The sequence below is a fragment of the Bombina bombina genome, chromosome 5, assembly GCF_027579735.1.
Source record: "Bombina bombina isolate aBomBom1 chromosome 5, aBomBom1.pri, whole genome shotgun sequence".
In the NCBI taxonomy this organism is placed as follows: domain Eukaryota; kingdom Metazoa; phylum Chordata; class Amphibia; order Anura; family Bombinatoridae; genus Bombina; species Bombina bombina.
Genome location: NC_069503.1, coordinates 201,198,375 through 201,216,699, shown reverse-complemented (window position 1 = coordinate 201,216,699; position 18,325 = coordinate 201,198,375). Strand labels below are relative to the sequence as shown.

Sequence of the window (18,325 nt, the reverse complement as noted above, 5' to 3'; positions counted from 1 at the left end):
GCAATGAATTGTCAGGTCCAGCTCACTTCCCCCCAAATAGTAAACAATTAAAATAATTTGTTAAGACTAGCGACCATGCAAATCTATGTGTTCCCCTCCGTGAAGGGGTTAAACACATCGTAGATATACTGCTAGGAAGTTGCAGAACACTGCTGGTCCCAAGCAGAAAATGCAGCTGATCCAACCAACTTCCATGAATCATCTGTGTGACTAGCGCGGCAAAGGGGTTAAACACATTGCATTGCAGGGTCACTTGTCTTAAAATGACATGCTCTAAGGAATTTGAGCATGTTATTTTTTTTCTTACTATTATGGCCCTTTAAGTACCTTTAAGGTATTTACAAAATGGAGACGGATTTCTTTGCAAACAAACAGGATCACTTAGGTGAAAAAAAGGAGACCAAATGACACTGAAAGTTTCCTACTGAATCCACCTCAAAAATATTGAAAATCACCTTTATTAAACTTAATTCACCAAGGTAAGTACAGTCTTTGAAGCATCTATGCACTTTACTAGAACATTAATGCTGCAATTTTATTTGCCAACCTGAAAAATGAAGTGCTTATGAAAAAAAGGATAACTAATAGGTATAAAAATGTGCAATAAATATTATATTTTGGTTATTTCATAAAAATATTTTACCAGTCTATATAAATATAGATCTTTTTTCCCCAAACAAAATTTCGTGCTTAACAAAATATTTTTTTAAATGTTATAAAATCTCATTAATGATCATCTGAAGTTTCTCGATTTCCTTTGGCTGAGGTTTGGCCCACTTTTTATTGATATATTGGATTTCCACTTTTCCTGAGGATTTTGCCAGAGCTAGACCCATAAGATTTTTGTTTTTCTCTGGTTCGCCAACAGCAGCCATGCTTAGTATTCTGTGAAGGAAGAGGACAAACATTTTTAACAAATAATACAAAAATACTTTTTACTTTTCTAACATTTCTGAACATTAATGCAAACATTGACACAACAATTAACCAATCAATCCCTCATATGTAAATTTAGCAATGCACTTAAAGGGACATGAAACTTTAATGGTTCACACATATCATGCAATTTTAAGAGACTTTTCAATTATCTTCTACTATCAAAAGTTCTTGTTTTTCTTGTTTTCTTTTGTTGAAAAGCATACCTGGGTAGGCTCAGGAGCAGCAATGCTACTAATGGGATCTAGCTGGTGATTGGTGGATATATACATATGTATCTTGTAATTGGCTCAACAGATGTGTTCAGCTATGTCTCAGTAGTGCACTGCTTCTCTGGAGCTGATTTTAGATGTGTGTTTAAAAGGACAGTAAAGTCAAAATGAAACTTAAAGGGACATTAAATCTAATTTGCTTAATTCCATTGGTATCCTTTGTTGAAGAAGCAGCAATGCATTACTGAGAGCTAGTTAACGCATTGGGTGAGCCAATAATGTGAGACATATCTGTTGCCACCAATCAGCACTTCCTGAGCATACCTAGGTATCATTTTCAACAAAGGATATCAAAAGAACAAAACAAATGAGATAATAGATGTAAATTGGACATTGTTTAAAATCACATGCCCTATCTAAATCTGAATCATGAAAGATATTTTTTTGGCATGCTTTATTAAAGAATAATCCTAGGTGAGCTCAGGAGTGTGCACGTGTCTTCAGCAATCTGGCAGCAGTGTTTACAACAATGTTACACATTGTTGCAAATACTGCTACCATAGACTGCTAAAGATATCTCAACGCTCCTATAAGCGTAGTCAGGTTTATTCTTCAAGAAAGAATACTAAGAGATCAAAGGAAATGTGATAATAAAAGTACATTTGAAGGCTGCTTAATATTGCATTTTCTATCTGAATCATGAACATTTAATTTTGGCATTACTGTCCCTTTAACTGTCTACAAGGATTAAACAAAAAGTTATGTGCAATAATAATTGCAATTTCTTTTTGCACTTTAAATTTTCTTAATAATTTGTAACCAGTATTTAAAAAGAGCAGAGCTGTACTTATATTTTATCTCAAAATATCCTCTGTCGGCACAACTGTAAAGGGAACCATCCCATCAGAATGCTAGTCCAAATACTTACATGGGAATGCGCATCTGGCATGTGCAGGCACAGTCAACTTTAGTTCCCTCCTCAGTTTACTATGGCATTTTGTGAGAGTTCAGTAAAATCCCATGAGATTACAGTAAAGCAAAGTGTGAACGCAGCACTGATGAAGCTGATTTGTTTTGGAGTTTTTTTTTTTTGGGGGGGGGGGGGGGGGGTTACCATGCAGATGACAGTAAAAAGTGCATCGCTCAATCACAGAGCACTTACTCTGGTGAGCTAAAGACATTTTGAGGTTAAATATCTTTCTTTTATCCATAGATATATTCATATATTTTCTTATAAGCTTTTTACAGTTATGATGCATTACTTTCAAGTTATTTATCATTGGTGTATTGTGTGCCTTTAAAGGGACAGTATAGTCAAAAAATAAACTTTCTTTCATGTAATTGGCAAGAGTCCATGAGCTAGTGACGTATGGGATATACAATCCTACCAGGAGGGGCAAAGTTTCTCAAACCTCAAAAAGCCTATAAATACACCCCTCATCACACCCACAATTCAGTTTTACAAACTTTGCCTCCTATGGAGGTGGTGAAGTAAGTTTGTGCTAAGATTTCTACGTTGACATGCGCTTCTCAGCATTTTGAAGCCCGATTCCTCTCGGAGTACAGCGAATGTCAGAGGGACGTGAAGGGAGTATCACTTATTGAATGCAATGATTTTCCTAACGGGGGTCTTTTTCATAGTTTCTCTGTTATCGGTCATAGAGATTCATCTCCTACCTCCCTTTTCAGATCAACGATATACTCTCATATACCATTACCTCTACTGATAACTGTTTCAGTACTGGTTTGGCTATCTGCTATATGTGGATGGGTGTCTTTGGGTATGTTTTTATTACTTAAGACACCTCAGCTATGGTTTTGGCACTTTATGCATTTATATAAAGTTCTAAATATATGTATTGTACTTATATTTGCCATGAGTCAGGTTCATGTATTTCCTTTGCAGATTGTCAGTTTCATATTTGGGGAAAGCTAATATTAAGAAATATTTTTCTTACCTGGGGTTTAGTCCTTTTTTTCAATTGACTACTTGTTTCAAATTGCGGGCTGACTTAGGCTCGCGGGTGCGCCAAATGCTACACTTTATTGCGTCATTCTTAGCGCGAGAATTTTTTGGCGCGAAATGCACGTCCGTTGACGCAAGTTCGTCATTTCCGGCATCGTAATTGAAGCAGAGGTTTCACACAGGGTTGCGTCGTTAGTGACGCAAGTGTGTCATTTTCAGTTACGTTGTGCGTCATACTTGGCGCCAAACCTTTTTCATTAATTATTTGCCCCATTGCTGTTTGCCTCTTGCCTTTTTTCTATGTCAGAGGGCTATGCTATTTGCATTTTTCCCCAACCTGAAACTGTCATGTAAGGAAATTGATAATTTTGCTTTATATGTTGTTTTTTCTTTTACATTGAGCAAGATGTCTCAATCTGATCCTGCTTTAGAAGTATCTGTTGGAACTTTGCTGCCTGACATCGGTTCTACCAAAGCTAAGTGCATTTGTTGTAAAATTGTGGAGATTATATCTCCTAATGTCATTTGTATTAGTTGCCATGATAAACTTTTACATGCAGATAGTGTGTCCATCAGTAATAGCACATTGCCGGTTGCAGTTCCTTCAACTTCTAATGTACATTATATACCTATGAATTTTAAAGAATTTGCTACTGATTCTATTCAGAAGGCTTTGTCTGCATTTCCGCCTTCTAATAAGCATAAGAGGTCTTTTAAAACTTCTCATAAAGTTGATGAAATTTCAAATGACCGACAACATAATGAATTATCCACCTCTGATGAGGATCTATCTGATTCAGAAGATCGTTCCTCAGATATTGACACTGACAAATCCACTTATTTATTTAAAATGGAGTATATGCGTTCTTTGTTAAAAGAAGTGTTAATTACTTTGGATATTGAGGAAGCTAGTCCTCTTGATATTAAAACCAGTAAACATTTAAATTCTGTTTTTAAACCTCCTGTGGTTACTCCAGAGGTTTTTCCTATTCCTGATGCTATTTCTGATATGATTTCTAAGTAATGGAATAAGCCGGGTACTCCTTTTAATCCTTCTGCAAGGTTTAAAAAATTGTATCCTTTACCAGCAATTTCAATAGAGTTTTGGGAAAAGATCCCCAAAGTTGATGGGGCTATTTCTACTCTTGCTAAACGAACCACTATTCCTATGGAAGATAGTACTTCCTTTAAAGATCCTTTAGATAGGAAGCATGAATCTTATCTAAGGAAAGCCTATTTATATTCAGGTCATCTTCTTAGGCCTGCAATTTCTTTGGCTGATGTTGCAGCTGCTTCAACTTTTTGGTTGGAGAATTTAATGCAACAAGAATTGGATTCTGACTTATATAGCATTGTTCGTTTACTTCAACATGCTAATCATTTTATTTGTGATGCAATTTTTGATATTATCAAAATTAATGTTAGATCCATGTCTTTAGCTATTTTAGCTAGAAGAGCTTTGTGGCTTAAATCTTGGAATGCTGATATGACATCTAAGTCTAGATTACTATCTCTTTCTTTCCAAGGTAATAATTTATTTGGTTCTCAGTTGGATTCTATTATTGCAACTGTTACTGGGGGGAAGGGAGTTTTTTTGCCTCAGGATAAAAAAACCTAAGGGTAAATCTAAGGCTTCTAATCCTTTTTGTTCCTTTCGTCAAAATAAGGAACAAAAACCTAATCCTTCCCCCAAGTAAACTGTTTCCAATTGGAAGCCTTCCTCAAATTGGAATAAATCCAAGCCATTTAAGAAACCAAAGTCATCCCCTAAGTCCACATGAAGGTGCGGCCCTCATTCCAGCTCAGCTGGTAGGGGGCAGATTAAGGTTTTTCAAGGATGTTTGGGCAAATTCTGTCCAAAATCAATGGATTCAGAGCATTGTCTCTCAGGGGTACCGAATAGGATTCAGAGTAAGACCTCCTGTGAGAAGATGTTTTTCTCTCACACATCCCAGTAAATCCAGTAAAAGCTCAAGCTTTCCTGAAGTGTGTTTCAGACCTGGAGGTTTCAGGGGTAATCATGCCGGTTCCTTTTCAGGAACAAGGTCTGGGGTTTTATTCAAATCTATTCATTGTCCCAAAGAAAGAAAATTCATTCAGACCCGTTCTGGATCTGAAAATTTTGAATCGTTATGTAAGAGTACCAACTTTCAGGATGGTGACTATAAGGACTATTCTGCCTTTTGTTCAGCAAGGACATTATATGTCTACAATAGACTTGCAGGATGCTTACCTTCATATTCCGATTCATCCAGAACATTATCAGTTCCTGAGATTCTCTTTTCTAGACAAGCATTACCAATTTGTTGCTCTTCCATTTGGCCTAGCAACAGCTCCAAGAATCTTTTCAAAGGTTCTAGGTGCCCTACTCTCTGTAATCAGAGAACAGGGTATTGCAGTGTTTCCTTATTTGGATGATATCTTGAAACTAGCTCAGTCTTTACGTTCTGCAGAATCTCACACAAATCAACTAGTGTTGTTTCTTCGAAAACATGGTTGGAGGATCAATTTACCAAAAAGTTTCTTGATTCCTCAGACAAGGGTCACCTTTTTAGGTTTCCAGATAGATTCTGTGTCCATGACTCTGTCTCTAACAGACAAGAGACATTTGAAATTGGTTGCAGCATGTCGGCACCTTCAGTCTCAGTCATTCCCTTCAGTGGCTATGTGCATAGAAGTTTTAGGCCTCATCACTGCAGCGTCGGACGCGATTCCTTTTGCTCATTTTCACATGAGACCTCTCCAGCTTTCCATGCTGAATCAATGGTGCCGGGATTATACAAAGATATCACAATTAATATCCTTAAATCCCAATGTTCGACACTCTCTGACGTGGTGGTTAAATCACCAGCGTTTAGTTCAAGGGGCCTCTTTTGTTCGGCCAACCTGGACTGTGATCACAACAGATGCGAGTCTTTAAGGTTGGGGAGCTGTCTGGGGATCTCTGATAGCCCAAGGGGCTTGGAAATCTCAAGAGGCGAGATTACCAATCAATATTTTAGAACTCCGTGCCAATTCTCAGAGCTCTTCAGTTTTGGCCTCTGTTGAAGAGAGAACCGTTCATTTGTTTTCAGACAGACAATATCACAACGGTGGCATATGTCGATCATCAGGGTGGGACTCACAGTCCCCAAGCTATGAAAGCAGTATCTCAGATACTTGTTTGGGCGGAATCCAGCTCCTGTCTAATTTCTGCGGTTCATATCCCAGGTGTAGACGATTGGGAGGCGGATTATCTCAGCCGTCAGACTTTACATCAAGGGGAGTGGTCTCTCCATCCGGATGTGTTTTCTCAGATTGTTCAGATGTGGGGTCTTCCAGAAATAGATCTGATGGCTTCTCATCTAAACAAGAAACTTCCCAGATACCTGTCCAGGTCCAGGGATTCTCAGGCGGAAGCAGTGGATGCGCTGACACTTCCTTGGTGTTATCAACCTGCTTATATCTTCCCGCCTCTAGTTCTTCTTCCAAGAGTGATCTCCAAAATCATCATGGAACAATCATTTGTGTTGCTGGTGGCTCCAGCATGGCCCCACAGGTTTTGGTATGCAGATCTTGTTCGGATGTCCAGTTGCCAACCTTAGCCACTTCTGTTAAGGCCGGACCTACTATCTCAAGGTCTGTTTTTCCATCAGGATCTCAAATCATTAAATTTGAAGGTATGGAAATTGAACGCTTAGTGCTAAGTCAAAGAGGTTTCTCTAATTAATACTATGTTACAAGCTCGTAAATCTGTCTCTAGGAAGATTTATTATCGAGTTTGGAAGACTTGCATTTCATGGTGTTCTTCTCATAAATTCTCTTGGCATTCTTTTAGAATTCCTAGAATTTTACAGTTTCTCCAGGATGGTTTGGATAGGGGTTTGTCTGCAAGTTCCTTGAAGGGACAAATCTCTGCTCTGTTTTATTTCACAGAAAGATTGCTAATCTTCCTGATATTCACTGTTTTTTTGTTTGTTTCTTAATTTGGTTTTGAGGGCGTTACAGGCTCCTCCATTTGAGCCTATGCATTCTTTGGACATTAAACTACTTTCTTGGAAAGTGTTGTTCCTTTTGGCCATCTCTTCTGCTAGAAGACTATCTGAGCTTTCTGCTCTTTCTTGTGAATCTCCTTTTCTGATTTTTCATCAGGATAAGGCGGTTTTGCGGACTTCATTTAAGTTCTTACCTAAGGTTGTGAATTCTAACAACATTAGTAGAGAAATTGTTGTCCCATCCTTGTGTCCTAATCCTAAGAATTCTTTGGAAAAATCCTTGCATTCTTTGGATGTGGTGAGAGCTTTGAAATGTTATGTTGAAGCTACTAAAGATTTCAGAAAGACTTCTAGTCTATTTGTTATATTCTCTGGTTCTAGGAAAGGTCAGAAGGCTTCTGCTATTTCTTTGGCTTCTTGGTTAAAGCTTTTGATTCTTCAAGCTTATTTAGAGTCGGGTCAGGCCCCACCTCAGAGAATTACAGCTCATTCTACTAGATCAGTCTCCACTTCGTGGGCTTTTAAGAATGAAGTTTCAGTTGATCAGATTTGCAAAGCGGCAACTTGGTCCTCTTTGCATACATTTACTAAATTCTACCGTTTTGATGTATTTGCTTCTTCAGAAGCAGTTTTTGGTAGAAAAGTTCTTCAGGCAGCTGTTTCAGTTTGATTCTTCTGCTGATGTTTTAAGTTTTTCTTTTCTTCATGAGAATAACTTATATTTTGGGTTGTGGATTAATTTTTAAGCATATGGCTGTTGTTTATTTTGTATCCCTCCCTCTCTAGTGACTCTTGCGTGGAGTTCCACATCTTGGGTATTTGATATCCCATACGTCACTAGCTCATGGACTCTTGCCAATTACATGAAAGAAAAGGAAATTTATGCTTACCTGATAAATTTATTTCTTTTACGATATGACGAGTCCACCGATTTCTTCCTTACTTATGGGATATCGCCTCCTGGTCAGCAGGAGAAGGCAAAGAGCACCACAGCAGAGCTGTATATATAGCTCCTCCCTTCCCTCCCCCTCAGGTCATTCGACCGAAGTTAGGAAGAGAAAGGAAAAGCCGAAGTGCAGAGGTGACTGAAGTTTAACAAAAATAAAGACCTGTCTTAGGAAATGACAGGGTGGGCCGTGGACTCGTCATATCGTAAAAGAAATAAATTTATCAGGTAAGCATAAATTTCCTTTTCTTTTACAAGATATGACGAGTCCACGGATTTCATCCTTACTTATGGGATACAATACCAAAGCTATAGGACACGGATGAAAGGGAGGGTCAAGACAGGAACCTAAATGGAAGGCACCACTGCTTGAAGAACCTTTCTCCCAAAAACAGCCTCAGACGAGGCAAAAGTATCAACTTTGTAAAATTTGGAAAAAGTGTGAAGAGACGACCAAGTAGCAGCCTTGCAAATCTGTTCAACAGAAGCATCATTTTTAAATGCCCATGAGGAAGCCACAGCCCTAGTGGAATGAGCCGTAATTAGCTCAGGAAGAAACTCCTCAGCTAAAAAGAAAGAGAGGTAGCCGCAGCTTTCTGACCCCTACGTTTTCCCGAAAAAACAATAAATAATGAAGATGATTGACGAAATTCCTTAGTCGCCTGCAAGTAAAACATCAGGGCACGGACTACGTCCAAATTATGCAACAGACGCTCCTTCTCTGAAGAAGGATTAGGACACAATGAAGGAACAACAATTTCCTGATTAATATTTCTGATGGAAACAACCTTAGGAAGAAAACCAGGTTTGGTACGCAACACTACCTTATCGGAAGGAAAAAGAAGATAAGGAGAATCATATTGTAATGCTGAAAGCTCAGAAACTCTGCGAGTAGAAGAAATAGCAACCAACAATAAAACTTTCCAAGATAACAACTTAATATCTATGGAATGCATAGGTTCAAATGGAACCCCTTGAAGAACCTTAAGAACTAAATTCAAACTCCAAGGAGGAGCAATAGGTCTAAACACAGGTCTGATTCTAGTCAGAGCCTGACAAAAAGATTGAACATCTGGAATATCTGCCAGACGTTTGTGTAGCAAAAAGGACATTTATGCTTACCTGATAAATTTATTTCTTTTACGATATGACGAGTCCACGGATTTCATCCTTACTTGTGGGATTAAACCTCCTGCTAGCAGGAAGTGACAAAGAGCACCACAGCAGAGCTGTATATATATAGCTCCTCCCTTCCCCTCCCCCTCCAGTCATTTGACCGAAGTTAGGAAGAGAAAGGAAAAGCCAAAGGTGCAGAGGTGACTGAAGTTTAATAAAAGTAAGTATATACCTGTCTTAAAAATGACAGGGTGGGCCGTGGACTCGCCATATCATAAAAGAAATAAATTTATCAGGTAAGCATAAATTTCCTTTTCTTTTACATGATATGACGAGTCCACGGATTTCATCCTTACTTGTGGGATACAATACCAAAGCTATAGGACACGGATGAAAGGGAGGGTCAAGACAGGAACCTAAATGGAAGGCACCACTGCTTGAAGAACCTTTCTCCCAAAAACAGCTTCAGAAGAAGCTAAAGTATCAAATTTGTAAAATTTGGAAAAAGTGTGAAGAGACGACCAAGTTGCAGCCTTGCAAATCTGTTCAACAGAAGCATCGTTTTTAAATGTCCATGAGGAAGCCACAGCCCTAGTAGAATGAGTCGTAGTTCTGTCCAGCAGTCTCATATGCCAGACGGATGATACTCTTCAGCCAAAAAGAAAGAGAGGTAGCTTTCTGGCCCCTACGCTTTCCAGAAAAAACAATGAATAATGAAGATGATTGATGGAATTCCTTAGTCGCCTGCAAGTAAAAACCACGTCCAAGTTATGCAACAGACGCTCCTTCTTAGAAGAAGGATTAGGACATAATGAAGGAACAACAATTTCCTGATTAATATTCTTATTTGAAACAACCTTAGGAAGGAACCCAGGTTTGGTACGTAAAACCACCTTATCAGAATGGAAGATAAGATAAGGCGAGTCACATTGTAACGCTGAAAGCTCAGAAACTCTACGAGCAGAGGAAATAGCAACCAAAAATAAAACTTTCCAAGATAACAACTTAATATCTATGGAATGCATGGGTTCAAATGGAACCCCTTGAAGAACATTAAGAACTAAATTCAAACTCCAGGGTGGAGCAATTGGTCTAAACACAGGCTAGATTTGTCCCTTTAAGGAACTTGCTGATAACCCTTTCTCCAATCCTTCCCCATACCAAATAATTTATCACAAATGATATTAGACACATTTAGCAGTTAGTATAAAGGAATTCCAGGTACACCATTACTATACATGTAGTGCATACTGATTTACCCTCCCCAGATAGGGAATAATGTCAGCCTGTTCTGATGCATCAAGTCTCCCCAGAAACAAATGACTGAACATACCTCAATGCTGCTTGTAGCATGACACGGTTCTCCACACTGAAGATATTTCCTTTACACTACCTTCAACTGCTCTGTGGGAACCAGCATGGATCTTAGATAACATTTGCTAAGATCATCAACATCAGGGCAGAAAATAAGATGTCTCCACTCCTCTTGGGAAGTTATAGTCTGACAATTTCTCCCTGAGGAAAATAGTTCTCACTGGCACCATTTTAAAATAAAAAACTTCTTGACTGAAGAATCTAAAACTAACACCTCACTTTACCTCTTCCTATCACTAACACAGGCAAAGAGAATGACTGGAGGGGGAGGGGAAGGGAGGAGCTATATATACAGCTCTGCTGTGGTGCTCTTTGCCACTTCCTGCTAGCAGGAGGTTTAATCCCACAAGGATGAAATCCGTGGACTCGTCATATCTTGTAAAAGAAATAAAGCAGAAATCTTTCCCTTTAAGGAACCTGCCGATAACCCTTTCTCCAATCCTTCTTGGAGAAAAGATAAAATCCTAGGAATCCTAAACTTACTCCATGAGTAGCCCTTGGATTTGCACCAAGAAAGATATGTACGCCATATCTTATGGTAAATCTTTCTATTAACAGGCTTACGCGCCTGGATCAAAGTATCAATGACCGAATCAGAGAACCCTTGCTTAGATAAAATCAAGCGTTCAATTTCCAAGCAGTCAGCTGCAGAAAAACTAGATTCGGATGATGGAAGGGTCCCTGAATGAGAAGGCCCTGCCTCAATGGAAGCTTCCACGGTGGCAGAGAGGAAATGTGCACCAGATCGGCTTTCCAAGTCCTGCGAGGCCACATAGGAGCGATGAGAATCACCGAAGCCCTCTCCTGTTTGATCCGAGCAATCACCTGGGGAAGGAGAGCAAACGGTGGAAACACATAAGCTAGGTTGAACTGCCAAGGCATTTATCAGTTCGGCCTGAGGATCCCTGGACCTGGATCCGTATCTCAGGAGCTTGGCTTTCTGACGAGATGCCATAAGATCCAGCTCCGGTATGGCCCATCTGAGCATCAGAGTGACAAAGACCTCCGGATGGAGTTCCCATTCCCCTGGATGAAACGTCTGTCTGCTCAAAAAAATCCGCTTCCCAGTTGTCCACTCCTGAGATGAAAATTGCGGACAGACAACAACATCAGACAAGAGTGAGCCTCCGCCCACTGAATTATCTTGGATACTTCCGTCATCGCTAAGGAACTCCTTGTTCCTCCCTGATGATAGATGTAAGTCACAGTCGTGATGTTGTCCGACTGGAATCTGATGAATTGGGCCGAAGCCAAATGAGACCAAGCTTGAAGCGCATTGAATATGGCTCTCAACTCCAGAATATTGATGGGAAGTAGAGAGTCCGACCGAGTCCACACACCCTGAGCCTTCAGGGAATTCCAGACTTCACCCCACCCTATCAGGCTGGCGTCCGCTGCCACTATCACCCATGAAGGTCTGCGGAACCACATCCCTTGGGACAGATGATCTGGCGACAACCACCACAAGAAGAGAGTCTCTTGTCCTGATTCAAATCTATTTGAGGAGACAAAATTGCATAATCCCCATTCCAGTGCCTGAGCATGCTCAGTTGTAAAGATCTGAGATGAAAACGAGCAAACGGAATGATGTCCATTGCTGCCACCATCAATCCAATTGCCTCCATGCATTGAGCCACTGACGGCCGAGGATTGGACCAAAGGGAACGGCATGTATTCAGAATCTTTAACTCTCTGACTTCCATCAAAAAGATTCTTATGGATAGAGAGTCGATCAGAGTTCCCAGAAAGGGAACCCTAGTCTGTGGAAGTATGGGAAATCTTTTCTAGATTCACCTACCACCCGTGAGTCCGCAGAAAGGACAGGACAATGTCGGAATGAGACCTTGCCAGTTGATAAGACGACGCCTGGATCAGAATATTGTCCAGATAAGGTGCCACTGCAAAGCCCTGCGGTCTGAGAACCGCCAGCAGAGACCCCAGAACCTTTGTGAAAAATCTGGGTGCCGTGCCCAGACCGAAAGGAAGGGCCACAAACTGAAAATGTTCATCCAGAAAGACAAACCACAGGAACTTATGAAAGCTCTGTGGATCGGAACATGAAGATATGCATCCTTTAGATCCACTGTCGTCCTAAATTGACCCTCCTGGATCAATGGAAGAATGGACGTAATAGATTCCAACTTGAAAAATGGAACTCTGAGAAACATATGTAGACCCTTGAGGAACGGGACAGGTTAATCCCAAGAAAAGAGGGCTCTCCCACAGTGTAAGATCGCCTCTCATTTTATCTGGATTGCAGATATTTGTGAAAAAGGAAATCTTCCTTGAGGAGAATTTCCGAACCCAGTTTGCACCCCTGGGACAGGGATCCTGAATATCCTGCACACAAGCCCGAATAATAAGGAAGTCTGCCCCCTACAAGATCCGATCCCGGATCGCGGGCAAAATCCTACATGCGGACTCGGATTCAGTAGCGAGTTATCTCGAGTATTCACCCATGTTCCAAGAATGGTTGGGTTTCCCAGCTAAATGAATTGCAAATAGATTCCCTCTTACTTAAAATAAGGCAATTGTCTCTCCAGGACAAAGTCTTTCCTTATAAGGCATTGCCAGGAACCTAGACTTTAAAGATACATCTGGAGATTCTTTAAAAAAGTCGCAGGCCTAAGAGAGTCCTCAAAGAACATTGAATCAATATGCTGCTGCACAAGTGTGCACACAGCCGAATGGAATAGCAAACCTTGGAGAACATAGATTTTAAAGTAGACCCTCTCCATAGGGACTTAGCCAACCCGACTATCCGCAATAGCAATAGTAACTTGCTTGGCCAAGACGGAATAGTCCCCTCCACCTTAGGAACCGTCCGTCCAGATTCCCTGACAGCGTCAGCCATCGGGAACATCTTCCAGAAAATCCTAAAATACCTCCCTCCTTCAGTAATATGGAGGAAGCATTGGAAAAAGAAACTACTGCAAGGAATGTTTCCTACCTCGTGGAAACAAAACATATAAGGCACCATGTCTCCAAATGGAGTGTAAAAGGAAGTGCAGGGTACCGTATGTGGGCTATAAGACTCCCTGGAGCAGCGCCATGAAAACTCCCTGGAACACAAAAGGAGAAAAGAATGGCATAACTTGACCCTTGTCAATCCGTTCCAAATAGCAATCTCCCTAGAAATGGTACATACAGAACATGAAAACTGTTTCATTAACCTCATTATGTACGCTCTTGTTCCATCCCAAATCACAAAGGATGAATGAACAAATAAACAACTGAAAGTCTATGATAAAAATTTGTACAGAAAAGGACGGTACTGTCTCTTTAAATCTTAAAATAAAACTCTATTTCGTCCTTTTATGTGTGCATTTATTCCATTCTAAGATCACCAAGAAGGAATACCAAATAAACAGCTGAAATCTTTCAAAAAATAACCAAGGAAAAACACGTTACTGTCACTTTAAATACTAAACAGTAACGTTGTCTTTAACATGCAGGGTTGGAAAGATTAACTGCAGCAGCTATTGAAGTGCCCAACCCAAATGTATGTAACTTAAGGCTCATGAAAAACTTCATAACATGATGCCTATTAACCCCTCATTACCCTTTTGTGAAACACACGTTAAGTAAAACAAGTCATATAAAAGCAGGCAAACTGTACTCTCACAGCTTATTATACCCACAATGAAAAGGGAAACAAACTGGGCTGTGTGAGATGCTCTGACCCCGGTATAATATTATATGAAGGATAAGAGCGAAATCTCATCACAGAACTCCGCCCCTCGTGGGCGGGAAGGCCCGGCACTTGCAAGATAAATACCCCAGAGAGAGAGAAAGCGCCCGAAAGCGGTGCAAACTAGTAACTCCGCCCATCGTGGGCGTGAAGCCTCTCCAACTCCCGGCACTTGCAAAAACTATGTCCCATAGACAGCAAAAGCGCCCGAAAAACGGCGCGAACCAGTAACTCCGCCCATCGTGGGCGTATAGCAAAGAATCTCCCGGTCGCCATTAAAACTTCGTATAGATAGGCCACCGGGAGCTAGTGAAAACACTCAGACACATATTGGGAACAAGCAGGCTGCCGCCTGCAATGTAGCACAAAAAAATGAGCCATACACCATGTCTAATGTTATAGTTTAAATGGTTAGAGATGCCTTAACCGTATATGTGTTGAAAGGCCACTAGGACCTCTTCCAACCTTGTCAAGGGGAGTGCTAACCTTCTCTCCTGTCATACAACCCATCTTAACCTATGCGGTCTGTAAAGTCAAAAAAACGGAACCAGCTCAAAAACCGACATTAACCCCATTGTCTGTCTAAAAGCAGCTGCTATAGGCCTATCCCACTAGGAGAGGAGACTTGACCCATCACATTAAGAGCCCTATGTTCAGCTCCTGCTTATGTGACTGTCCAGAACCATAGTTTCAACTGGATATTTAGCCCCTGCTAAAAATGTGTTGTCCCTCCTTTTACATGCAGGAGTCCAAACCACATAATAAAGTGCTCCACTTATCTGAGATCCCCCAGAACAAAAAGTCAGCACTTACCTTGAAAGCTGAGCGACAGCATGGCAGTCCAGCAGGTTTTCAGAGGTCTTCTCCCTCCCATAGCCCTGTGGACAAAGATCAGCCTGAGTTAAAAGTGCTTAGGCTATCTATATTAGGGCAGCAAATATGTATAGGAGGTGCAGTGAGAATAATGTCCCACCAGTTCCTATTACTTTAAAGCCACCAGATGCTTCTCTTTTTTTTTTTACTGAAGAGACTGATCTGGTCTAGGCTACACCCCAGCACAAAGCAGCACTCAGAGGCACTACTTTAAAAATAATAAACTCTTGATTGAAGAACTAAACTAAAACCTCACTTTGCCAGCTCCTCTCTTACTAACACAGGCAAAGAGAATGACTGGAGGGGGAGGGAAGGGAAGGGAGGAGCTATATATACAGCTCTGCTGTGGTGCTCTTTGCCTCCTCCTGCTTACCAGGAGGCGATATCCCATAAGTAAGGATGAAATCCGTGGACTCGTCATATCTTTTAAAATAAAACATAATTTATGTAAGAACTTACCTGATAAATTCATTTTTTTCATATTGGCAAGAGTCCATGAGGCCCACCCTTTTTATGGTGGTTATGATTTTTTTGTATAAAGCACAATTATTTCCAGGTTCCTTTTTTGATGCGTTTTACTTCTTTCTTTATCATCCCACTACTTGGCTATTCGTTAAACTGAATTGTGGGTGTGGTGAGGGGTGTATTTATAGGCATTTTGAGGTTTGGGAGAGTTTGCCCCTCCTGGTAGGATTGTATATCCCATAAGTCACTAGCTCATGGACTCTTGACAATATGAAAGAAATTAATTTATCAGGTAAGTTCTTACATAAATTATGTTTTTATAATGCATCTATGGCATGTAATTTTAAACAACTTACCAATTTACGTTTATCATCAATTTTGCTTTGCTCTCTTGGTATTCTTAGAAATAAACACGATACAAATAAAAAACCAAAAACAAAGGATATAAGCGTGAATTAGTCTTTCAATCTACAATATAATCCAAATAACGTGTAAAAGTCCAACGTTCGGTTCTTTGTATATTCCCAATAGAATAAAACTGACAGTGTAATACTTAAAAAAATCAAATGAGTGCAATATGTAAAAGACACGTCAGTATATACTGGTCCTGATTCACAACGCTGTCAGGATCAGCGGAAAAAAAAGCAGCTGAGGATCAGATGTATATCTATTTATAAGAACTCGGCAAAGAGAGAAATAATAGTGTGATACCGTATAGACACAGCTCAAAGTGTCCTGGCAAAGGTGTATACTCACAATCTTAGGAGCTGATACACAGCTCGGTACACAGTTTCGGTATAAGCCACCGAGTCAGCTATACAGCGATACAGGAACACTTGGTAAAATAGCGAATTTTAATAAAAAGATACATAAAATGTATAAAATATATGTGCTAGTATAAGACTGGCACATATATTTGATACATTTTATGTATTCATTTGGAATATACAAAGAATCGAAAGTTGGACTTTTACACGTTATTTGGATTATATTGAAGATTGAAATACTGGCTTATATCCTTCGTTTTTTTTTTTTATTATTTGTATCGCATTTATTTATATCACTTTTTTGTATGTGATCACTTTTGAGATTTATTTGTATTTTCTCTTGGTATTCTTAGTTGAAAGCTAAACCTGGGTAGGCTCATATGCTAATTTCATAGCCCTTAAAGCCAGCCTCTTATCTGAATACATTTTGACAGTTTTTCATAAATAGAGGGCGTTAGTTCATATGTGCCATGTAGATTACGTGTTCATGCCTGTATAGTTACCTAGGAGTCAGCACTGATTGGCTAAAATGAAAGTCTTTTAAAAAAAACTGAAATAAGGGGTCAGTCTGCAGAGGCTTAGGTACAGAGTAATCACAGAGGTAAAACGTGTATTAATATAACTGTGTTGGTTGTGCAAAACTGGAGAATGGGTAATAAAGGGATTTTCTATCTTTTTAAACAATAACAATTCTGGTGTAGTCTGTCCCTTTAAGTGAAGCCAAATGGCAACTAATGGAATTCAGTAAAGCATAATAATATAGTAAAACACTAGCACTTAATATAGCTTGCCAGCGTTTACTGCCTCATCCACATAATAACATACAAAGCACTGCACTTAGGACACTGTTGTAGGCTTGGTGCCTTTAATTATGGGCCACAAGGTGACAGATTGCTTTCTTACTGCACCATTTCTTGCAAATAATCATGGGTTTAACCCCTGCAAAGAGGTTAAACACATAATTAAAATAAGCTCCAAAGCAGCAATGTACCATGGGAAGCTAGCTGAGCACAAGTGCTGAGACAATCACAAGCGTATGTGGGTAGCCACCAACCATACAAAGAGAAACATCTGTTCACACTTTCAATTATTATTGATGTACATATAAAAAACAAGCATTCGTTGACTTTAAATTATAGATAATCAAGGTTTTAATCAGTGCTTGTATTCACAGCAATATGCAGAGCTGACAATTTGCAAATGCAGACGGGCGGGTGATGCTGTATTTATCCCTGAAGTTAATAATGGGTAATTCCCTAAACACTGGCAATGTGATTTAATTTTTTTAATGTAATGTGACAATTGTGATGGATGAAAAACAGAATTTATGTTTACCTGATAAATTTCTTTCTCCAACGGTGTGTCCGGTCCACGGCGTCATCCTTACTTGTGGGATATTCTCTTCCCCAACAGGAAATGGCAAAGAGCCCAGCAAAGCTGGTCACATGATCCCTCCTAGGCTCCGCCTACCCCAGTCATTCGACCGACGTTAAGGAGGAATAATAGCATAGGAGAAACCATATGGTACCGTGGTGACTGTAGTTAAAGAAAATAAATTATCAGACCTGATTAAAAAACCAGGGCGGGCCGTGGACCGGACACACCGTTGGAGAAAGAAATTTATCAGGTAAACATAAATTCTGTTTTCTCCAACATAGGTGTGTCCGGTCCACGGCGTCATCCTTACTTGTGGGAACCAATACCAAAGCTTTAGGACACGGATGAAGGGAGGGAGCAAATCAGGTCACCTAAATGGAAGGCACCACGGCTTGCAAAACCTTTCTCCCAAAAATAGCCTCAGAAGAAGCAAAAGTATCAAACTTGTAAAATTTGGTAAAAGTGTGCAGTGAAGACCAAGTCGCTGCCCTACATATCTGATCAACAGAAGCCTCGTTCTTGAAGGCCCATGTGGAAGCCACAGCCCTAGTGGAATGAGCCGTGATTCTTTCAGGAGGCTGCCGTCCGGCAGTCTCGTAAGCCAATCTGATGATGCTTTTAATCCAAA

At 40.1% G+C, this 18,325-nt stretch overlaps 1 protein-coding gene and 1 pseudogene across 1 annotated transcript in view; both read right to left on the bottom strand.

Moving 5' to 3' along the window:
• Positions 1-417: 417 nt before the first annotated feature.
• Positions 418-18,325, bottom strand: part of DYNC2I1 (dynein 2 intermediate chain 1) — a 302,447-nt gene continuing 284,539 nt past the window's right edge. Inside the window, exon 23 of the mRNA XM_053713831.1 lies at positions 418-885. Coding sequence (XP_053569806.1) covers positions 714-885 — 172 coding nt within the window. The 3' untranslated portion in view covers positions 418-713. The remainder of the gene's footprint in view (positions 886-18,325) is intronic.
• LOC128661941 (uncharacterized) lies at positions 14,581-14,723 on the bottom strand (annotated as a pseudogene).